The 23,427-nt window shown below is 35.7% G+C and overlaps 1 protein-coding gene across 2 annotated transcripts; it reads right to left on the bottom strand.

The window, feature by feature from the left end:
- Nucleotides 1-2,150: 2,150 nt before the first annotated feature.
- On the bottom strand, nt 2,151-10,152 carry Kera (keratocan). 2 transcript variants are annotated; one of them, XM_058571309.1, is made up of 3 exons: nt 9,795-10,152; nt 7,278-8,171; nt 2,151-3,467 (listed from the first exon to the last, which is right to left on the bottom strand). In XM_058571309.1, exons 2-3 carry the CDS (start codon nt 8,161-8,163, stop codon nt 3,295-3,297), a joined length of 1,059 nt encoding a protein of 352 aa, XP_058427292.1. In that variant the 5' UTR covers nt 8,164-8,171; nt 9,795-10,152; the 3' UTR covers nt 2,151-3,294. The 2 variants fall into 2 exon arrangements, with proteins under 2 accessions (XP_058427292.1, XP_046275356.1); XM_046419400.2 differs by lacking the exon at nt 9,795-10,152 and adding an exon at nt 9,586-9,788.
- Nucleotides 10,153-23,427: the final 13,275 nt, after the last annotated feature.

The raw sequence follows: 23,427 nt of genomic DNA, 5'->3' as shown, positions 1-23,427 counted from the left end.
ATGTAGACTTCTCTTTCTAACTCTAGACCTCATTCAACCCCTTACATATGGGAAACAGACTGGTGGAGAAGCAGCAGTTAGTACGTGGAGTGGAGGAGAACTTCAAACTGCATTTTACACTGGAGGGCCCAGAAGAGAACAAACTTCAAATTCTGAGCCCCAGTCCACAGTTTCTCACAACATTATAGGTTATTATCTTAGATCCATCTTATCAATAGGGTTTTTTTCTTCTTTAAAAAAAAAATTCCTAATCTATGTGGCCAAAGGCCTTGTGCAGGGTCTCTAATATAAAACATGCTTACAGAAATAGATGAAGAAGTTTTTTCCTGAGCTTCTGTTAAATCTCTAGCCTTAGAAACCTCACACAGGGTTGTTTACATATCAAGAGGGAGTAGTCAGACTCCTAGGGCAGTTATTTACAATTCAAAAGGCAAGGATCTAGGGCTAATTAGGCTTCCTGAAGAAAGGCTGAGAGTGGAGAAGGGAACTGAAAGTTTCCACAGGCATTGATTTCTTCCTGTAATTTTTTTAATAATTTCATTTCATACCCAGGTCTAGTTTTGCCATCGTAATATGAATTAAAGCACTTTCAAATTATGCCTGAAACTTAGCTGATGATCTTCTCTAAACTTGTCTTTTGTTAGAAAAAGTCATGTCATTCATTGTATCAGGCAAGCTGGAGACATAAACATTCTTTTTGCACTCAAGCTACATAATCCATCTCTAAATCTTGACAATTTTATCTTCTACCTCTACCATTTATCCAACATCATTTCCAGAACCACACTGTCAGCTCCCCTTTAATCTGAACTACATTTATTTTTCTAACTAGTCCTATAGGACTGAAATCCTGATTTTCTTACATGCATTCAAAGGGTTTTACTCACCATGGTTCCTAAAAGAAGCAAACACAAATGCACAAAAATAATGATGAATACTGGTTACTTATAGTTACCATATACTGGAGGCTCTTCAAGGCACCTCCCACATTCTAGCTCATTTGATCCTTACCGTAGGTAGGTGCCAGTATTTGTCTCCAATTTACAAATGAGGGGAAATAGTTACCAAGAATTTGAAGATTTGTCCCAGGACCACAAAGCTACTAAGTGTTGAAGCTGGGATTTAAATCTAGAAATCTTAGCTTTAGAGTTGATGCTCATTACAACTACATGATGTTGTCCCTCCACGAACATAATCTCTTCTTATTCAGAACTCTTCTGTAATTTCCAAATTGCTCCTAGGAACTATAGAGTCATCATACTGTGCCTGGAATATTCTTCCCTCCCACTCTGTGTTACATGTTTTTCATGCTTTATATGTTTCCATTATTTCTTTAGGGAAACTATCAAATTATTAGTAATTCCTTTGTTAATAATAATTGTCACAGATGAAATTTGACGTATTTTGTGATTATTTAGTTAATTTGTGTCTCATTCTCTACAACAGGAACTGAACAGAATTATATCTCCTAAGTGTACTATAGTCTGGAATCTGTATAATAGTTAAGAAATACTTTAAATAAACACACAAAAAATGTGGGAAGGAAGAAAGGAAGGAAGGAAGAGAGGGGGGAAGGAGGAGGGAAATTCTTTGTTTTGAAAAGTTCTGTGAGGACCATTTCACAACAACCTTTCTTCCAGGTTAGGAATCTTTTTATATCCTTTCACTTGACTGCTCACCAATTCTCCATTTGAACAGTTCCAGTAATGAACTGGACCTCAGTAGAAATTGCTTCCATGACTGGCTGACTTATCTGTGAAGGATGCATTCCAAGATCCCAAGTGGATACCTAAAACTGCAGATAGTATCAAACCATACATATATTGTGTTTTTCCTATACACACATACCTAGGATGACATTTAATTTATAACCAAGGCACAGTTAAGAGATTATGTATATGTGTATATATACATATATGTGTATATATACATATTCATATTATATATGTATATATATATATGTTTATACATATAAAGGTATGTATTAATCTCTATGGAATATTTATTGTTTTAGTATATGTCTTACAAGATTAAAAGGCTAAAGCAAAGTATAATAATATCCTGGGCTGTTTCTTTTTAACTCATGGGAAACATATATATCACACCAAATGATTCTATTTTTTTCTTATGTTTACTGGAAGAAAAAGTCAGTAGAGGAAAACACACTGGCATATATTCATGCTAGAAAAATAAAAATAATTGTTATAATGACACTTATTAAAAATATCTCCCTAAATAAAACTTGTGAAAAATGCCCTTGAAACAAATATTTTACTTCTGTTTTGCTAGAAATCGTTTACTCTTTTTATTTATTAAATTCAAAACTCATGAGCAGAACAAGAGCAGAATAATTTGCAATTGAAAGTGATTTCAGGTGTCAAAACAATGATTCTGTAAGAAAAGTGTTATAATGAATTTCAAATTTAGAACTTTCAATTGCTAGAGAACAGTGCTGTATATAAAAAAATTGTCACAAAAATGATAGTGAATTACAAATGTCTTCTGCTTTATTATTTGGTATTAAATGACTAGAACTCTCTTTATATGAAGTAGTTGACTCCTTTAATACACACACTTCAACTAAATAAAAAAATTTCATGTTTAAAAGCCATTTAGCAATCTGCATTTATTTCATCATCATCATAATAAAGAAATATTGCATTGTTTGTTTTCTTTAGATCTTCCAACTTCCTGTTTGATTATTTATTACTTCCTGTTTGATTATTGTATTTATACTGTAAATATAGTATCTGCATAAGTAATATTGAACATAAACAAGTACATGCTTTGCATTGTGTAAATCCATTATTTGAACATAAACAACAAGTGTTTTTGTGTAACAATGTAAATGCATTATTTGATGATAGTTAATAAGTCATTAAAGACATAAAAAGTAACTATCTTTGAGTTGATAAACTATCTTAACTCTGTGTCTGTTTTTTTTATTATTATTATTATTTTTTTTAGACGTTGGAACCTTATTTTATATTATATGAGGTGCTGAGAATTGAACCCAGTGCCTCACACATGCTAGGCAAGTGTTCTGCCACTGAGCCACAACCCAGCCCCTCTGTGTCTGTATTTAGTAAAGAAAAGAAAATTAATACGAGCCACACCGTGAGTCATTGGTGAAAGCCTCTTCAAATACAAAAAAAGCCTAAGCCGCACAAATGAAAATGGTGGCCAAGAGCAACTGGAAATATGATTTTTTTTTCCCTAAACCTATGAATAATGACCAAATTTCATGTCAGAAACATGAGCTCACTAAACCAATCTAGATTTGGGAAGATGTATTTAAATAATGACAGCCTGAAGAAGCCTGAAGCACGTCATTAAATCCATTGGGATTGGTGGCCTGATTTCATTTCCATCCAGACGGAGGTAGCTCAGCTGAGGTCCATGAATAAACACATCTTGTTCTGCATGCAGTGCCGTAGATGCAGGACAGATTACAGATACGTTCACACCTATGGAGTCAAAGATAGCACAAGTGATTTCTAACCAGAAAAAAACAAAGGATAAAGACCAGTGGTCCTAATGGAGGGCCTAGTAGTCTGATGCATGAAAATGTAGAGATACAAACCATTGGTGTGCCAGTGATTGTGAATATTTGTTTTATAAAAGTAACCTGAAAAAAGTGTGCAGTGTAGGTATACTCATTTCATGTTCTGCAGTACTTAGGGAAGAACACTAGAAAGGAAACATTGCTAAGAGCTATGATGGAAACAAAAATGTATGGCATTTTCTAAGCTTATAGAAGAGATGATGCAAGTTTAAATTACTATAGTATTTATAGCATGTATAAATTAGTATAATACAGTATCCAGGGACTTGGAGGTGGAGATACCGTTTTAAGTGTGGTATTCAAAGAGTGGTTGGTGATATGGGTAGGTGGGTAGATGCATGGATGAGTGGGTGGAAAATCAATCTAATATAAGAGAAAGTACTTGAAAATTACCTCAAAAGATAAAAAAAAGACATATGAAATCAAATTTTAAAAGTACAATTAACATAACTACATATGTACTACTTACAGAAAACAATTAGAATCTCCACATGTAAGTATATTTAATTGGTAAGGAAACACTTGTCAAGAATGGCTTTACAAAGATATGAAGCCAGAAAAATCCTGTCAACCTTTTCACGTGGTTAAGATGGCAGAAATTGTGCACCTGCCTTGGATCAGAGCCTTTGACACCAATGACTACTGAGATTTAGGAGCATCCTTGAGAGAGGTCTGTTAAACTAACAAAATTCAGAGAAGCATGTAACCACGAATTTCAACCATAAATACTTACACTATACCATCTTCACATACCTTCCTGAAACTACTTTGAGCAAGAAAACTTTCCTGAGGAAACCCATCAAACTTGGGACATGCCTCTCATCTGCATTCTATTAGAGCATACAGATTCATATTTTGTTGAATAATTTTATGCTTACAGAAAGGTTGCTTTGCTTCAACCTTGAGCCATTTTGAGAATTTAGCTTAATAATAAGAATAATTACATTCATGTGTAGCAGTTCTGTGATTACAAAGTTATTTTTTTCTAACATATTATCACAGGACTTTTATCAGACAGTGTTTATTATTCTCCCTACCTGGGCATTGTGGGAACAGTGGCCCCAGTCTGGTGTTTTTCCGACTACATGCAGTCCATTGCTGACTGGAGAGGATATGTCCCTTTTAGTGTGCTACCTCATATCCTTATCACCCCCATGCCCTATAACCAATGTAAACAGAATAAGAAATAAGTGTGCTAGTCTAATTACATTGGGACAAATCAATTTTGATGTTTCTCAGAGATGTTCAGGAAGCAACTATTTAAGTGGATACATTTTTTAACCAAAATTTAACTTCTTTAAGATGTTTGGAAGAAATAAATATTTCTGTCACATTGCACGAGATAAATTCACTGTCTGGCAAATTCTGAGGGCTCTTCATAGAAAAGTTAAGCTTTTTGCAAACCATTTTATTATCAGATAGATTATATGGCATGAAGAACTAAATACTTCACCAGTTATTATAGCACAGTGTAATATAATTATGAGCCAACTATTATAGTCTGGGAAATTAATATTTGATATTAATTTTCTCACAATTTAGAAATAACCCCAGTTGATATCTATATGAAGAACAAATGGTTCAGTTTCTCTTTATTGGTAATGTTGTTATTCTACTTATAGATTTTTTTTCCAAATTTTTACATTGAAGAACTGAAGAAAAGTATGGTTATTATACTATGTGAGTGAAAATAAAACTTTATTTATTTTATAATTAGAAACCCTAGAGTCATTCTTTGTCTTTGAGCCACCTATCTGAACTTCAGTTTTTTCCTTGTAGAAATTCCTGATAATGTCACACAGAGTTCTTGGGAGGATTAGTGGTTCTCAAAACATGGACCTGTAGCAGTAATACCACCCTTAATACCACCAGGGAGTAAATTATTAGGTTCCACCCCAGACCTACTGAGTTAGACCCAGTAACACATGTTGTGCAAACACTCCAGGCGATTCTGATGCACACTAAGGTATGAGACACACTGAAAAAGAGAAATGCCTGAACAAATATTCTGGAAACCCTCTTTAAAATAAGGGTGAGGGAAGGACACAATGCTCTATTTCTTTGCTGTGTTTTGAATTTTGCTACCTCTCTCCTATATACCCTTCTTCTCAGGGTAGAATCTCTTAATTCATAAACAAGACTCTAAGTGTAAAATGAACAAGACTCATATAAAATGAACTTCCCATACTAGCTGTCTCTGAGGCTTTTTTTTTTTTTAATTGTGAGATGAAGAATGTACCTGTAGAAGCACAGAACTCTCAGCAGGAAAAAAAAAAAAAAGCATACTTAGGTCAGTGTTGGCTGTTGTACTATTTGGTTAAGCTAAATAGATCCTCTAGCGATTTTTCTATTACACCTTTTTTTTTTTGATTACTGGAATAAATAGTATGTTTCCTCACCATGGAAATATAACTGCTGTGGTGGAAACCTGCCATCTAATTCCTGGATTTTATGCTCAAGTACACCGTTTCCAAAAAAAAAAAAAAAAAAATCTTGAATACTCAAACAGTACCAAGTGGGGAAATATTCTTGCAAATGTTATGCTATATGATTATTTGCTTAAAGCAAAGTTTATTGCATAATAACCAGAAAACCCACCTTTTGACAGTTATCTGGGTAACTTTCTTTCAATCATTTCAATTGAATCTCACTTTAGGAATGCATTTACTAAGGTTATTCAATGCAAATCTCTCCAAGGTTATCTTCCTAAAGGGCTTACACAGGGTCAAAGATGCATAGACTGATGCTTGGCTGGGTGTCATCACTTCTGTGACTTGACAAGATAGGGTCTACCTCTACACCAGGTGCAGCCTGCCTTGGGCACGTTTGTGAAGAGGTCAGGTTTATTTCTATTGCTCACAGCCTCTACCTTCTATAAACAATTCCTTTGATGGCAATTCTGCATCCAAGAACTTTATATTCATTCCTTGGCCTTTTATCAAAAGCTGTATTCAGGAAAGGAGAGAGCATTTTACCTTGTAGGTTTACCACTAAGTTGCAAAAGATTGCCAGCTTCTATGTATATTTCCATTACAATTAAAGTCTCGAACTACTGTAGTAGTTCTCAGTGGTTCCTAGAGCAGCAAGGTCAACTTCACTTAGGAACTTGTTAGAACTGAAAATTCTCATTCCCACTGAAGACCTACTGAATCATAAACCTGGGGAGAGGAACCACAAATTATACACACTGAAGTTTAAGAAATCCCTTCTGATAAGAGTAGTTTATCCAGAGATCTAACTATGGAGTTTCAGTCATCAGCTGGCCTAAAGACTTTAGGATAAAGTTACCTTCCTTATACCTCCTAAATCAAATGCCCTCTATTACTACTTATGAGTGTGTGTGTGTGTGTGTGTGTGTGTGTGTGTGTGTGTGTGTGTGGTGTCTGGCATACTTTATAAAATAATTCGACCCACAAAGACAGAAATACCAGACTCTTCATGAGTAAAAGAAGACAGGGATGGTTTCTCCCATAAACAACAGTCCTCTATAAATTACTCAGGTCCAATTTTCAATCTTAAATTTGAAGATTGGGACTTCTTGGTTCACTAAGACTGTAAGTAAGCAAAAAGTTAGTAATGAAAGCAGAAATCACATTTAAAACTCGAAGGGTATTTTACCTGGGAGACAACACAGTTACTGTTCCTAAAGAAGATACAGATAAAGGTGGAGATGAAGAACATTTTCATCAAACACACCCTGGTGGTTACTCACGTTTAATTTTGTTGTGATCCAGGTGAAGGTGTTGCAGGTGGGCATTGATGCGGGGAAACTTTGTGAGTTTATTATGAGACAGTTGAAGATCTAGAATGGATGACACATCAAAACCACTGGATGGGAGCCCTGAATCTGATAATTTGTTATGGTTGAGCCTCAGGAAGGCCACTTTAGGAATAACATTAAAATAATTTTCTGGTATTCCTTCAATGGAATTGTTGTCCAGGAACAGTTGCATTGTGTTGGCTGGTAATCTTGGTGGCATGTTCCTCAGAGCATTCTTGGCCATATTTAGCTGCATGAGGTTCTTGAGTCCCTTGAAGGTGTCTCTTTGAAAGGCGTTGTCTAATAGTTTATTGTGCTGCAGATCCAGAAGGGTTAGATTTTCTAGATTGCTAAAGGTCCCTTGAGGAATTCTGGACACCTTGTTTCTAGCTAACTGCAACTGTTCTAAACTTCTTGGCAATGGAGAAGGTACTTCTTCTAGCTCATTGTCTTCAAGAAATAAGAAAAGCAGCTTCTTCAGCTGACTTAGGGCTCCTTTTTCAATTCCATAGTTGGTTATTTTGTTCTTATTTAAATTTATCCATCTCAACTGGGTGGCATTCTCGAACGGCTTCTCAGGAATGGTTTCTATCTGATTGTTCTCAAGATACAGATACCAGATCCGTGAAGGAATAGCAGGGATTTCTTTGAGACCTCGATTTTCACAATATAAAGCAGTAGGGAAACTTGGGGGACAGAAGCATTCCCTGGGACAATCGAAGTCATCCATCGTCCAATCCCCTGGCTCATGTACCTCATAGACCTGTCTCACACTCTGAGTCCATACCGTGTCTGTTATGAACAACACCCAGATGATGAAACTGATTGTGCTTGCCATAATAGTACCTAGAGCAATCAGACACACAGCTATTAGATCACCAGGACCTTGACCTTTAGGTATTGACATCAAAATGATCAGTAAACATTGTTTCTTCAGAGATGAGTTGAAGATATCATTTCCATAGATATTGATTAAAAGACACACATTTATTTAGTAGGCACCATATAGATCATTTTGCAAATTTCAAAATTAATTCGCCAACTCATAAACTTCTGATTTTAACCCAACTAATGAAAGCGGAGAAATGGAAAGCAAATTTTAGCAGCTCTAAGTGCTTTTCCATTTCTAGCTATGTAATAATTCAAGGAACTTAACTGAAACCAGTAGTTGAATATAAGAGTACAAAAAAAGTGATCTTTTAATAGTTCAAGTTAAAGTCTGTGTCATTCCTAAGATGGAGTCATATGATTTTGCTTCTACTTTGACTCCTAAATGAGAAGAACATCTGGAGGAGATTTCCCAGGTTCTTTGGCACTTGATCCAAAGAAATGAAGAGATCAAAGAATATTTTAGTAGTTTATTGTGAAGGAAAGTTCTACGATCTGAAGAAAAGTGTGTGTTTTTTATCTTGTTCTGCTGCTGAACTACTCAGGTAAGTTTTATTTGGTGGGAAGACGACTTCAAAAATTGTAAGTAAACAACCAGGTTGTCCAGCTCAGAAATTGAGTTATAATCTATCTTTTATATAATCACTCTGTCATATATATGCCTCACACAATCTCCCAGAAATCTCTTTTGTTGTGCAGATATACATACAAACATACGTATATGTGACAAAGAGCATTTATTACAGAGTCAGATATATCACTCATATGATTATGGCTTGATTAGAAAGATAACAAAACAAATATATTCAAGATATGAATATATTTGTGATGATTTTTTTATATCCATATATTCACAATGGATAATAACAATAAATAGATAAATACTTACTGATATGTGAAATATTTAAAAGATATAAACTCTTCCTACCATATATCATCAGAGATCATTGTTCCAAATTCTATCTTAAGAGCAAAAAACATTTAGGCATAATGTGTATTTTAAACATTTATTTATAACATATACATGTTACATATTACATAGAAAAGGATATACTCATCAGTGTGCATTTAGTTAAGTCAAGTGATAATAAGAAGAAATTTTACTGTTTCCTGGAAAAATCAGTCATTAATGAAATGCTGATCTTTCAATTTTGCCATTAAATTGCAGAAAATCACAAGTGCAGAGCTGCTTCTACAAGCTGTCAAATCTACAATTGCAGAAGGCTGCTCTGGCCATCTTCCAACAGAGACACGTTAAAATTTTTTCAGAATAGGGATTTGCTTCAGTTATTGAAGTTGTAACCCTACATCCGATGAATCAGAACACTGAAGTCTTAGCTTTATGAGTTTTAAAAAGTGCAAAAGAGTTTACCTTGCCTTCCAGGAATATACCGTTGAGTCCTGTGTCTGAGTCTGCAGTTTGCTAAAAGTCAGTTGAAGAAAAAAAATTAACTAAAAAATTGTTTTTTCTTTATGCTGTCAAGCCTCCTTTGAGAAAAAGTAAAACCTACACTGAGCAGTCACCATGAACACCTTTTGATGTATTGTTTTCACTTTGACAGGGCGTCAGAGATGGCTTACCTCAGCCTCCTTGGATCTTCTTCTTCCTTTTCTATTGGTCACTGCTTGTTCACAGAAATGGATTGACCCAGGCTCCACTGCTGTGTTTTTCTGAATCCTCTGAAATATATATGCACCAGTGGCTCCAACTTAACCCCTCCAACAGCCACTCCATCTCTATACCTAGCCAACCCAGCAAATGAAATTCTTACTTTAATTTCAAGAACTTATAACAAAAACTCAGGAAGATTTTCACTCCTAATTCACAGTTCCAAAGATTTTGTAATGCACTGGTATCTAGACCTAATCTACCAGCAGGAAACTGAAGGCAGTTTTAATTTCAACTCTAACAAATAGAGATTTTAAAAATCATTGTTTTTCTCTAGATGATCTTTTGAAAAAACAACCAAGAAATAAAGGCCAATGCCCTCTGTTGATGTGGACATATTTTATTTGTTTTTGATATAAAACAGATGCTACAATGTATTTGATTAAGGAAAAAAGAAATAGAAAAATATATTTGAAGAATTTAAAAATGCTATCCAGAAAACTATAGCTAATTTTGGCACTAACCACCGTCATACTCTTTGCTTTATAGAAATACTTTTTGTATCTCTGTTTCCCATACTTTTAATAATTTATTTAAAGTAATTATTAAAATAGGATGATTCTTACTTATTATAATAGAACACATGTTTTTATTTAATGCCTTATAAGACATTCTGTTACACTGCCTTTTTTTCTTTAGCACAAGTCTAAGCTAAAGTTTCTTCCATTTTCTTATATTTGAGATAAATATTGTATGTCTCAAGGAAAGATGCAAGCAATGTCTCTTTTTCATACAGCATTCTGTAGATTGATTGAAATCATCTTGTTTTCCAAAATATAATCTTATTCTGAGATCAGTGTGTTTCATTTACATTACTCATTCAACACTGTTCACATTCGTATTATCAAAGACAGAGCACAGGAAAGAAGAGAGAGACTGGATTGAAAGGAACCTTTCTGGGCCACCTCTTTCTTTCTTGCTAAGTATAGAGTAGAGCACAGTTTTGTCCTCTATACAATAATAATTGGCTACTTCACAGGGTTAACGCTAGTTTGTAATAAATGATGAGGGAAATGTTAATCTCTCTTGGTATCAGCCCTATACTCCCAAGTGAAAATGTGTTTATGTTAAAGGGCTTTTATAGACTAAGATCTGATCCAGACATCTCACATTGTATTTAAAGAAAACAACCATTACTTACTTTCTCATAACAGTTTCCTTATTTTTCCACTGAATTTCTTCTTCATTTTCTCCCTCTCCTTTTTTTCTAACCCCTCAAGATACAAATAACAGAGGATCTTCAGATCTGCACAACTCCTTCCAGCTACTCTATTATCTCTTAATTTTATTTTTCAGTCAAACATATATCAGTCACTTCTTAATTTTATTACATAAATGTTGTTATGTGTTCACTGTAGAAAATCAGAGTAGTATACTTGCTACTCCAACCTATTTCCCATTCACCAATTCACTTATGATACACTCATCAAATATGGCTTCTAATTCTATTGCTTCTTTAAAATTGCTCTGACCATCAATGATCATCGTATACACTAGTCTGCAGAAGTCTTTTAGTGTTTCGCTTACTTGACCTATGACCATTGTTAATACTGACCCACCTCTTATTGATGTTCCTGTAAGCTTTTCTAACATCATTCTCTCTAACTTCTTCTCCCTTTTTTCCCCCAAGATTTCTCCCTATTTATATCTCAAAAATTCTGTTTCCTTTTTCTAGCAGTTTTAAAAAGAGCTGTTTTCTTGAATTCAGATCTCTTTGAGATGTTGTCCTCTATCCTGGGTTCTTCCTGCCCTCTCCACACTTTATGAATGACTCTGATTTTAACCATCCCCTTCATTACGATGTATCCTGAATCCACTTTTCCAACTCAGCCTCAGAACAAGACCTGTACACCAACGTTTGTTTGTGTCCGCCTTCTGAATATCTCCTGTTGCATGTCTCAAGGGTGTATGTGTGAAATGAAACTCACTGTCTCCCATTACTTCTAACTGCTTTTGTCATCTTATACTTTTGAGTGACACTATCATCACATTTAGTCTCCCATATTTGAAATCTGGAAATCATTCTTGACTATTTCCTCTCATTTTGTGCACATATGATAACAATTACATTTTAAAGACCCAAAGAGACATGATATAAATAAAAATGACTATCTGCAATGCTAACCAGGTTTGGATATCATTATTTCCAGACTAGAAACATAGAATTTTTTCCACTGTTAGAATAATTTCTAGTTGTATCTTGATTTTCCATATAACGATCCTATTTTCTTCCTTTGATTATTGATTCCTGGAGTATGGGGACTTCAACACTTCTCCGAATTAGTGGAAGTGGAAGTCAAATTAATTAAACTGAGAAGATGGTAGGAATGTCTGAGTCATGATAATTTTAATAAGAATTAATAAAAGACTCTGCCCAGCTTTATCTGATTCTTCAAAGGCGAAAAAAAAAGAGGCCTACAGTATAATCATGTGGCTTTGGTAGTGTTTCTGGTGGCAGATTTTTTTTTTAGAAGTCTGTGGGGCTTTATAGATAGTAGTTATTTAATAAATGCTTGCTGGATGAGTAAATAAGCAAATCAATACATGAGGCACACATTTCAATTTGGTATTTATGTTTTTTTATGAAAGTAACTGTGTATGTAAGAACATGGTAGAGAGCCTTAGGTTTTTGCTTCAAAAAATTAGAGTTTTCTGTCTGCATCTAGTTTGTTATTTGGCCTTGTGTATGTCATTTAACCAGCAAGAATCTATATCGACCCATAATACACCTGCCCTACATGCTCGGCTGGGTCATTAGATCAAATGAGATAATGAGGGTAAACATGTTTCAGAAGTATAAAATATTTTCACAGTAAAAGATGTTAAAATGCAAGGAAAATTTGTGAATCTCAGCAGAAAGGGTGAGGTTAACATTTCTGTGTCCCTGCAAGAAGCCCTGGCAGAAACTCAAGAGACAGTAAAAGGTTTGTTGTCATTGTTCAACCTTTTTTCCTCCTTTTAACATCTTTAATATTTTGTGTTTGCTGCACCTAATGCTATTAAAAGGGAAGATGCTTTGCTAAACTATCTTAGACTGAGGAATTTAGCTTGTTACATTCCTGAAGATCATTGACCTTTTAAAAGGGAAGGCAAGGGATGATGGCCATGAAATTCTAGCTGGATGTCAAATTTCTTGGCATATGTATCACACACAGATGTTAGGCCATGGTAGGTTGGAGTACTTAGGTGCTTCCAGGATCTTTGTTTATCAAACATTAATTGAACTGTTGTCAAGGTAAATAATTTTCTCTTTCCTAATTAATTTTCAATTTGACTAAGCTGTGTCAAATTATTAAAAAAATATAAAAGGGATCCACTAAAATCCAAAGCTTACACACATACATAATTTAAAATTCTGTTAAAATAATACATTTAAAGTATTGTAGGAATATATTCAAAAAATCAAAATCATCACAAATCTAATTGTGAAAACGGGAGTTACCTATTGTATAAAAGGGCTGAGGATGTAGTTCAGCAGTGGGATACTTGTTTAGCACGTGCAAGCCCCTGGATTCAATCTATTTTGAAAAAATTGTTTCCATTCAGTGAGTAGAGACAACGTTGTGTGGTGTCTAAAAGCCAGATTTTCTTGGGTAGAGCTTGAAGAAATCTCTGCTATTTATTAGCAGTGATACTTTGGACAATACTCTTTGCCTCCTCATGAGTAAACTAAGGGAAATAATTATGATGGTGATGATCCTGATATTAATAAAAATACCCATCACATAGTGTTATTGTGAAGAATGAATACATTTGTATATTAAAACATTTAAAGTGTTGATAAATAAAATTGGATGTATTAGGTTCACTTTTTTCTCCTGGTGGATTTTTCCCTCTGGCATGCCATGTCCTACTTTAATATAGTTCACTTCTTTTTAGAAATCAACCTTTGCTCATTTGACAGATTGCAATGCTTAGGTTATGAGACATATTAGTTGGCTTGGGGTTGAAGAGGGCTATGGGAATCCTCCCTTTTAAACTATAAGGTATTACGTAGGATGAAAGAAAGGGCAATTCCACTGTATCGCACATAGCAAATATTTGTTTGAAGCAGGAATTAAAACCATCATGTAGTGTGTCTTCAATACAATGATTCTTCAAATGCTAACTAAGCGTACCTATGATGCTTAGTTAAAAATCACACTGTCTGTTGAAACAGTTTTTTCAGTGTGTGTGTAGCAAATACAACCTTACTTCCTGAGCCTCTGAGTATATTATAATCCTGGGTTCCCTTTACCCATCTGCTGGTCTACAATTCTGTTACTTCCTCCATTTTTATCCTTACCCTTTCTTAGTAAGCCCCATAGTGTTGGTAGAGCACATACACTGACCACTTCCTGTTACCCTGGATGTTTTCTTTAATTTATTTATTTTGTGGTACTGGGGATTGAATCCAGGGCCTTGCACATGCTAACCAAGTACCCCACTGCTGAACTACACCCTCAGCCCTTTTCTATTTTATTTTGAGACAGGGTCTCACTAAATTACCCATGCTGACCTTGAACTCATGATCCTCCAGCCTTAGCCTTAGGCCTACCACATATGGCCAGGTTTGGAATACTTTCTATTAGTATTTCTTTTATTTGAGAACTAAACTTGTGTTTTTACAGCACACAATTGATATTTAACTATATAAAATTCTATCGTGAATTACTTTCCTCAAAATGTTGAAGACATTCAGAGAAGTTATTGTCTTGTAATTTCTGTAGTTGCAATTAAAATGTTCAATAAAATTATATATATTTTTTAAATCTTCAGAATATGTTCTTTTTCTCTCTCTATAAACTTTTAGGGTTGTCTCTTCCTTCTGTTTGTGGAATTTTATAACTGGATTCAACACATATGTCTTCTTAGTACACTTTTCATAGTTATGAATTTTTACTAATGCTAATATGAATTTCTTCTTTCATTATGAATAACAAATCTTCTTTGCATAGCTTACTTATCCTTTCTGTCTAAAGCAACCCGAGGCTCTCCTGATTCTAAAACTACTATAAACTCTGTCACTTCTAAGCTATTTTATTTTGATTCACTTTTAACATTTCTGACTCCATTGGGTGCCCATTGTTCCAGGATTCTATAGGGAAGAATTCATCACTGAATTAAAATTACAAATAAAAATAGCCTTGTAATTCTTGAGTGAGCTCTGTTATGAACTTCCCAGAATTGTTCTACTCTGGGATAATTTTTGTCCAGCTTCTCAAGTTCTCTCATTTCCACAAAGTTAGCTTTAGCTCCAGCTCTATTCAAATTAAAGATTATCTCTAACACAACTTAGAAAAGATTTCTTAGAAGATACAATTTTATTACAATCTGGAAACAGTACTACTAGACTTTAATGTCTTCAGTAATGCTCATAAGAGACAATTGGATCTTAGAAATAGTCTCATCACCCTCACTCTTTTATTCAACTGTCTCTTAAAGTGTCCTAATTTGAAACAATATTATCACAGCAGTCCACTCATGATTGGTTTCTGTATATCCGGTAATAGCAACAATAGTCTGATTGTATTTGTACTCTTCTCAGTCCTCTGGTCTAGATGAAGTCCACAGAGGCCATCAGTGTGATTTAAGAGAAAGACAACAGGGCCACAGGACTTGAAACTTTTTGTTCCCAGTTCCAAGTATATCATATACTTGCTGAATCAGCCCTGCTAGGAAATTCAGATAAGACTGTGTTTATGAAAAGCTAACAAAATTATTCTTCATCCTCTCCTAAGGTCTAAAGTCTCTAAAGGATAATGATCATTTTGGTAAAATAACATGTCTTTATTTTGGAAAGCTAGAGGTTTATTTCTGTTAAGCTTACACTGGCTGCATATAATGGCCTGATCTCCCAAACATTCTTTGAATTTCATTTGATCTGATGCATGGTTAGTGGGGTCACTTTGACCTTGACTATCTGAAGAGCTTTCTTTTGCCATTCAACAAAAGCTGCAAGCTTACAGCTAACTTCTAAGCATAGGAGTCACATTTGGTCATATGTTGCTAAAATTCATGGAGACTATCTGTGCTCTTAGTGGCAGTGGATGCAATCTGTTTTTAATTTGGAGATGTAGCTCTTCTTTTCTTAACGTTCTAAACTTCTATAACAGATCAATTGCAGGGCAGTTCTATGGACTTCCATTATATGTAAGTCCAATGTTCTGGTATTCAACTGTCTTACTAATGTCTCTGGCCAATAAAGTGTTTCCTCTAGATTGTATCACATGATGTTCTTTGAAATGGTGGTTTGATGACTAAAATATGGTACAAAGTCAAGGAGTTAACACAATCCAGAAATAGTATGGCAAAATTACATCACTGTTCTTGTCTAGTGAAAGAAAGCAGACTGCCTCTGGTAATTTTGTTTATTGGAAGTGAGCAAAAACACATTAGTCAGATCATTTACTTCATACAAGGCACCAAGAGCTGTAATGAATTGGACCACATATGGTATAGCAGTTGCAAAAGGAGCTGTCATCTAATTAAACTTTGGAAAATCCATTTTTATCCTCTAAGACTATTCATCCACCACTTGGCCAAACACTAGATTTAGAAGGGAATCATTAACCCTAAATGTTTAAGTCTTTGAAGGTGGGCATTGATATATCTCTGATCCTTTATTTTTATTGAAGTAGTTTTGCTATATTTTTCTAGTGGTGGGTAGCTCTGCAGTCTTCAATTTGGCTTCTTCAGTGAGAATAGTCCTTCCTTCATAGTTTAGAGAGCCTGTGAAAAATCTATAATTCTCCTTGGTCATTTCTGCCAACTCCATGTAAAAGAATTTGGGAAATTAATATAAGAAAGATATGAGCTAGAATGAGGTAAATTCACTTACCATCAGAAAACCACTATTACTGGACTGCAGAAGGGACTAGGACTTATTTCATTTTAAAATCATGTTTTCTTCCTCAGGAGACAGTTACTTTAGAAGTGATCACTGATTTTAGGGGGAAAACACTGGGTTAAAAAATAAATAGAAGCACATTATGTGACAGCATAACAAATTATTTAAGACAAGTTGCCCTCTTCTTCATTCTGGCAGCTTTTCAGTGCATAGCTGACTGAGACTTAAAACTTCAGTCAGAGGCTAAAATCCTGCATCATGTATCACAACAGTTCCATCAAATCTCCTGATGAACAGTTATGTATATTTTTTGATTTTACAAATCACATTATATTATGAAGGATTTCACATCCATTTTGCTCCATTTTTTTTTTTTTGTCGATGGTGGGGGGTGTTCTAGGGATTGAATTTAGAGGAACTCCATCACTGAGCCACATCCCTAACCCTATTTTGTATTTTATTTAGAGACAGGGTCTCACTGAATTGCTTAGTGCCTTACTTTTGCTGAGGCTGGCTTTGAACTCCCAATCCTCCTGTCTCAGCCTCCCTAGGTGCTGGGATTACAGGCATGTGCAACCACACCCAGCCAAAAATGTAATTTTTAATTGCCTGCTATTAAGTTATCTTTGGGTCAAATCATTCTGACTTTATGCTAATCCTGATACCATATATGAACACACACACACACACACACACACACACACACACACACACACTTGTGTATATATTTAGCATGTGTGTGTTTGTATGGTTTGAATATCAACTGTCCTCAAAAACTCCTGTTACTGCAACAATATTCAGAAGTGAAATGATTAGATTAAGAGCTATGAACCAATCAGTCCCTCTTGATTTCAATGGGCCAATTGGGAAGTAATTGTTGGCAGGTAGGGTGTGTCTAGAAGGGGTGGGTCCTTCCCCTCTTCCCTACTTCCCCCCCCCCCCTCTTCTCTCTCTCTCTCTCTCTCTCTCTCTCTCTCTCTCTCTCTCTCTCTTCTTGCTAACATAAAGGGAATAGATCTCCTTCTTTAACATACCTTTCCCCCATGATGTGCTCTCTCAGTTTGGACCCAGGGCAATGAAATCAGCTGTCTTATGGACTAAGACCTTTGAAACCATAAATCCAAAATAAACTTTCCCTTCTCTAAATTGTTCTTATCAGATATTTTTGTCAAAATCAATGAAAATCTGAATAAAACAAAATTGGCACCAAGAGTGAAGCCAGTGCTGTGATTAGCCTGATCCTGTGGTTCAAAAGCCTTTAGAAATAGTTTACAGGAAAATTTTGGAAAAGTTTGGAAATGTAGGCTGGAAAAGTCTCACAATGTTATAAGCAGAGCTTTTATGGGAAATTATTTTGGGAAATCAGAAGACGAGAATGCCAATAGCAATGCACCCTGTATTCCTGAGGTTTCAGAAAGAAATGAGTTTTCTATTGAAAATTGGAATAGAGGCCACTCACAATATATTGTGATAAAGGAAATGGCTACATTTTGGCTATATTCTGAGGCTTTGAGTCTAAATTAAAAAGTCTTGGACTAATTAATCTGGTGAAGGAAATTTTAAGTCAGCACAGCAATCATCAGTGGCCTAGATATTGCTAGCAGTTTTTAACTAGGTTTACTGTAAAAATTGGGACCATCAAACAGAGGTAAATTATTTTAAAAACAATTGCAGTTTGCCTAGAAAAGTTCAGGTAAACCTGGGCCCAGAAAGTTGTGCTTGTTGAAAAAAATTACAGCCCATAAGGTGCCCCAGTCTGGCTGGGCAAAATAAACAGGGGCGGGGGGGGGGGGGTGTGACAAGGAACTTGTGAAGGTTGAAACAGCGGGAGCCGCTTTATTGTAGGACAGCAGAGGTATTTATACCTAACTCATTATACACAGCTTGTTTCAATTAACATCATCTAGATACATCAATTAGTCATTAAGGAATCCTCATCATCTTAATGACTTGCTGGCAGTTACTTCACAAAACACTCCTCCTGGCAAAGTGCCAGGCGCCATCTTGACTTGTCTGTGGCCCTTAACAATAAGGAGATGCTAAGTGCTTTGCAAAATGACAATAAGGAAGATGCCTCAAGAGTATCTCAAGAATTTGCCAGACCACACACATTATAGGCTCCATAATGTAGAAGGGTAAATTCCTTTGAGAACAGATCAAGGGGACACGAGCTTGCTTAGGGTGGGGGGAGATAAAAAATTGTTTTAGTAGTCTGAGCTGTGATAGTATTCAGAAACCAAAATAGTCATAATTTCAGTTCTGTAGGAATACAGAATGCTATAATTATTGCAGCTTCCATCAAGATTATTTTTTAATATTTATTTTTTAGTTGTAGTTGGACATGATAACTTTATTTTATTTATCTTTATGTGGTGCTGAGGATCGAACCCAGGGCCTGGCACATGCTAGGGGAATGCTCTACTGCAGATCCACAATCCCAGCCCCTTCCATCAAGATTGTAAAAGAAGTCTTGGGAGATGAGGCAAAGTGTAGAAGAGTCTGAGTCCCTACAGGATGCCCACGAAAGGGTAATGTATGAAGCTGTGAATGGGAAGCTAAAGCTAGAGTGGAGACCCCAGGAATTAAGAGATGACAGTAACAGGACTATCCGTTGAAAAAAGCTGCAAGCTGCGGAGACAGTCAGGCTACAAGAGAATCCATGTGCATTGCAAGCAGCAAGGCCAAAGACACTCCCCAAGCCCTTTGGACACAACATCTCCTGGTATATGTCTACAGGCTGAAAGATGAATTATAGGAGGAGTTATGAGACCTGTTTGCTGGGCTCGGTTTCAGACTTGTTTGGGTCCCATCCCCTCTTTCTTTACTCCTATTTCTCTCTTTTTGAATGGGAACATTAATTCTGTGATACTGTATATTGGATATTTATAACTAGCTTTTCAGTTTTACAGAGACTCACAGCTAAGAGTTTGCCTTCAGTTTCAGAGGAAATTTTGGGGCAATGTTGAAATTGCTAAGACTATGGGATTCTCAGAGTAAGTGAACTAAATGCATTTTGCATTGTGAAATGGACATAAGCTTTTGGGGGCTAGAGGTGGGTTATTATGGTGGGATATTCAATATGAGATGCCCCACCCCCAAAAAACTTCTGTTAATTCAACAACATTCAGAGATAGACAATCAGATTATAAAAGCTGTGACTTAATCACTCCACCCTCATTTGAAGTACTGACTAGATGGTAAACTGTAGGCAGGTGGAGTATGGCTAGAGGGGGTGGGTCACTCAGGGCATGACCTGGAAGAATGCATCTTCTCTGGCACATGCTAGGGGAATGCTCTACCACAGATCCACAATCCCAGCCCCTTCCATCAAGATTGTAAAAGAAGTCCTGGGAGATGAGGCAAAGTGTAGAAGGGTCTGAGTCCCTACCGGATGCCCACAAAAGGGTAATGTATGAAGCTTCCCTTTCCCTCTCTCTGTCTGTCCCCACCTTTCTCTCTCTCCATCCTTGTTACCATAAAGGGAACAGCTTCTCTCCATCATGCCCTTCCCCCATGATGCTCTATCTCACCTTGGACCTTCAGCAATGTAACCCATGGATTAAATCTCTGAAACCATGAGCCCCAAATGTACTTTCAGTCTTCTAAGTAGTTCTTGCTGGGTATTTTGTTCACAGCAATAAAAAGATACATATAGACATATTTCATTAGCAGTTAAATGACACTACTTGATTTCTTTAATTGTGTGTTTACCTTTCCTTAGTAAAATCAGGAAATTTATTTTCATCGTTTTGCCTTCCAGCCACATTATGTTTTAAATGTCCAAGTCTCCCCAAAATTCATGCGTTGAAATATTGACTACAAAAGTGATATTAATTAGGAGGTAGGGCCTTTTGAAGGTGATTACACCATGATAGTATTCATGCTTTTTCTTGTAGAAGAGGCCCAAGAGAGACTTCTCCCTTGTATTTTGTGAGAAGATGGCAAGAAGGTACCATCCATGTGTGCCAGGAGTGGTGATACATCTGTAATCCCAGCAATGATAAGCCAAGAGGTTTGAGGACAAGCCTGAGAGAGGCTTTAAACAACTTCTTGAGATCCTGTCTCAAAATAAAAAGTAAAAAAGAGAAAAAGGGCTTGTGATGTGGCTCACTAGCTAAGTATCCCATAATTCAATCCCTATACCAAAAAAAAAAAAAAGAAGGTATATGATGTGTGACCTTAATCTTGGACTTTGAAGACTGCAGAACTGTGAGAAATAAATTTCTGTGGTTTATAAATTACTCAGTTTGTGGTTTTTTGTTATGGTATCAGGAGTGAATTAAGACAACAAGCGACACATAAACATCACTAATGTCTTTCTTAAGACACTGTTTAGTATCTCATTGCTTGTTGAAGGTGGATAGGTGGATTATATCTATAAAATTTCATTTTTTGAAAGTTTTGATTTTGTACTTTTAATATACCAATGAATCAACTTCATTTAATATATGCTTCCATTGAGTTCAATTTTGGAATATCATCTAGCAAAATCTCAGACTTCCAGTCTCCTAAGCTAATATAATGAAACCCAAAATCTCTGAAGTATGTTCTTATAATTCATTTCAATCTACTCTAGTGTTCCCATTCTCCCTTCTTGGTTGAATATCCTCAGAACTGACATATCTTTCCTAATATTTAACCAGTATAAGTGAGGGAATTCCTATAGTTCATTTAGAAGAATGCTTTCATTCCTTCACTTTTTGATTGAGATCCTGTTGCTACCTCTCATTGTGGGTTGAGCAACTGTGAAGATTAAGGGGAATGGTACATGTGCTCTGAGTTGAGGAAGAAGCAGTATATTCAACAAGTAGGATTTCTTTAAAAGTCAAGGATAATGAGGTTCTTTTCTGCAACCCAAGGAGGTTCATTAAGGTCAGAGATCCCAGGAATGCCAACTCTTCTGAATCATACTGTGTTATCTCTGTTCCATTTCTCTTGGGACCCTCTACTTCCAGTTTAATGCTATAATAGTTTGTGTATTCATTCCAATTCAGAAAGTACTTTAAAAATTTTGATTCAGTCGCCCTGCAATGGAAAGAAATAAGAGCTTTACATTTTAGAAAATATGTTATAAATTCCATAGATTTGAAGTCCTCAACTTGGGCTGAGAATTTTGATTTGAGCTTCCCATTCTCTTTTCTAGTAGTCATACGTACTGTTAGAAGTGGCTACCTGCCTTTCAATCCTCTTTTCTGTTTCTTAATGCTCTGCCTTCAAAAAATGTGTCATTTCAGATAAGTAAAGGTGATACTTCAAATTTGTGTGGGCCAAAGTCTTCTGGATACTTACAATTTCAAAGTTTCTACTGCCTTTTGCCCATATTATATAGCTAACAAATCTTGAGTTCCATACATTGCCCAATATTCTGATACCAATAACTAAATTCTGTTATCAATATCCTGTAAAATAGATTTCTCTGAAGAAGATATTTGGAGTCACATAAAGGAGAGGAGACTGCAAGACTGGACTTGGAAAGCAAGCAGGAAACAAAAGGCTCTTGAAAAATTGCAAAAATCTGGCCCGCATGCCAGTCATCACTGCTGAACATGGATGGAGTCAGAAAGTCCCTCCAACAGCCTTCATAGGGACCACGGCAGATGTTTTCTAAAACAAGAACCAGCACCTACTTGACTCCACCTCCTCCACCCTGGCTTTAGGAGAGTAGAGAGAAGAGAAATAAGATCATAATCAAGGCAGTTCTCTATGTATAGTAAAGAGTTTGGAGTTGAGCACAAGAGGTGACTGTCCACCTTACTGTTTCACACCTTACTTGTAATACTTCTTTTATTATAAATCCTCTTATCAGCCATCTGTGTACACACCACACATTCAAATGGAGCAATCTATTCATGCCACAAAGTTTTCCAATATTTGATTTTCACACAAGAGAAGCCTATGTTTCTTGCACACTGCTGTACCTTGTAGAGATGCAAATATTTTTAACTAAAATAATTGCCATATTTGTTGTCTTCATATCTCTTTCCCAGGCTGTAAGCTCTGCCAGGCAATATTTTTTCTGCCTTTCTTTTCCTCAGTGATTACAAATCATAGGTGCTTACATGGTGAAGAGAGGAAATAAATTTGGCCGGTAGCTCTTGTATCTGACATGGTTATCTCATGTAACAACTTTCAGTCGGCTGTTTTCTTGAATTTTACTTATTTGTTTATTTTATGGTACTGGGGATTAAACCTAGACCCTTGCACATACCAGACAAATGCCCTATTACTGAACTACATCTCCAGACTTTTCTTGAATTTGAAGCATCCAATTCCTCTTTATTTCATTGTGAAAATTGACTATGGAAAAAATTATTTAATATTAATAATTATCATTTGCCTTTCAAATTTCTACAGATTATAATGATTGTACAGCTATCCATTACAATTCACATATCCTCTGTGCATACATTCTTTTCCCCTTTCTATATTTTTCGTTTGTTTTTGCCATCTACTTCTACTTCATTAAATTTTTAGGATAAAATTCCCCTTTGATTAGATACTTTTTGTATTTGTTTCCTTTCTGGATGGTAAGAATAATTTTTTTAAATGACAGGTGAAGATAGTATGTAATTAAACACCTATATATTATTTCAACTACACATAGATATTCATGTAGGAGCTAGATAATAAAGGTGAGGAGGCTCCAGAGTCAATATCCAACAACATGTGATCTTGGGTAATTCATCTAATATGCTTCAGCAAAGCAAGTCAACGTT

The sequence above is a fragment of the Marmota monax genome, unplaced genomic scaffold (assembly GCF_021218885.2).
Source record: "Marmota monax isolate L192 unplaced genomic scaffold, Marmota_monax_Labrador192_F-V1.1 WCK01_AAM20220418_F8-fsc00036, whole genome shotgun sequence".
NCBI lineage: Eukaryota > Metazoa > Chordata > Mammalia > Rodentia > Sciuridae > Marmota > Marmota monax.
Note: the sequence above shows the minus strand (reverse complement) of the source record. Positions and strands in the feature narration are given on the sequence as shown.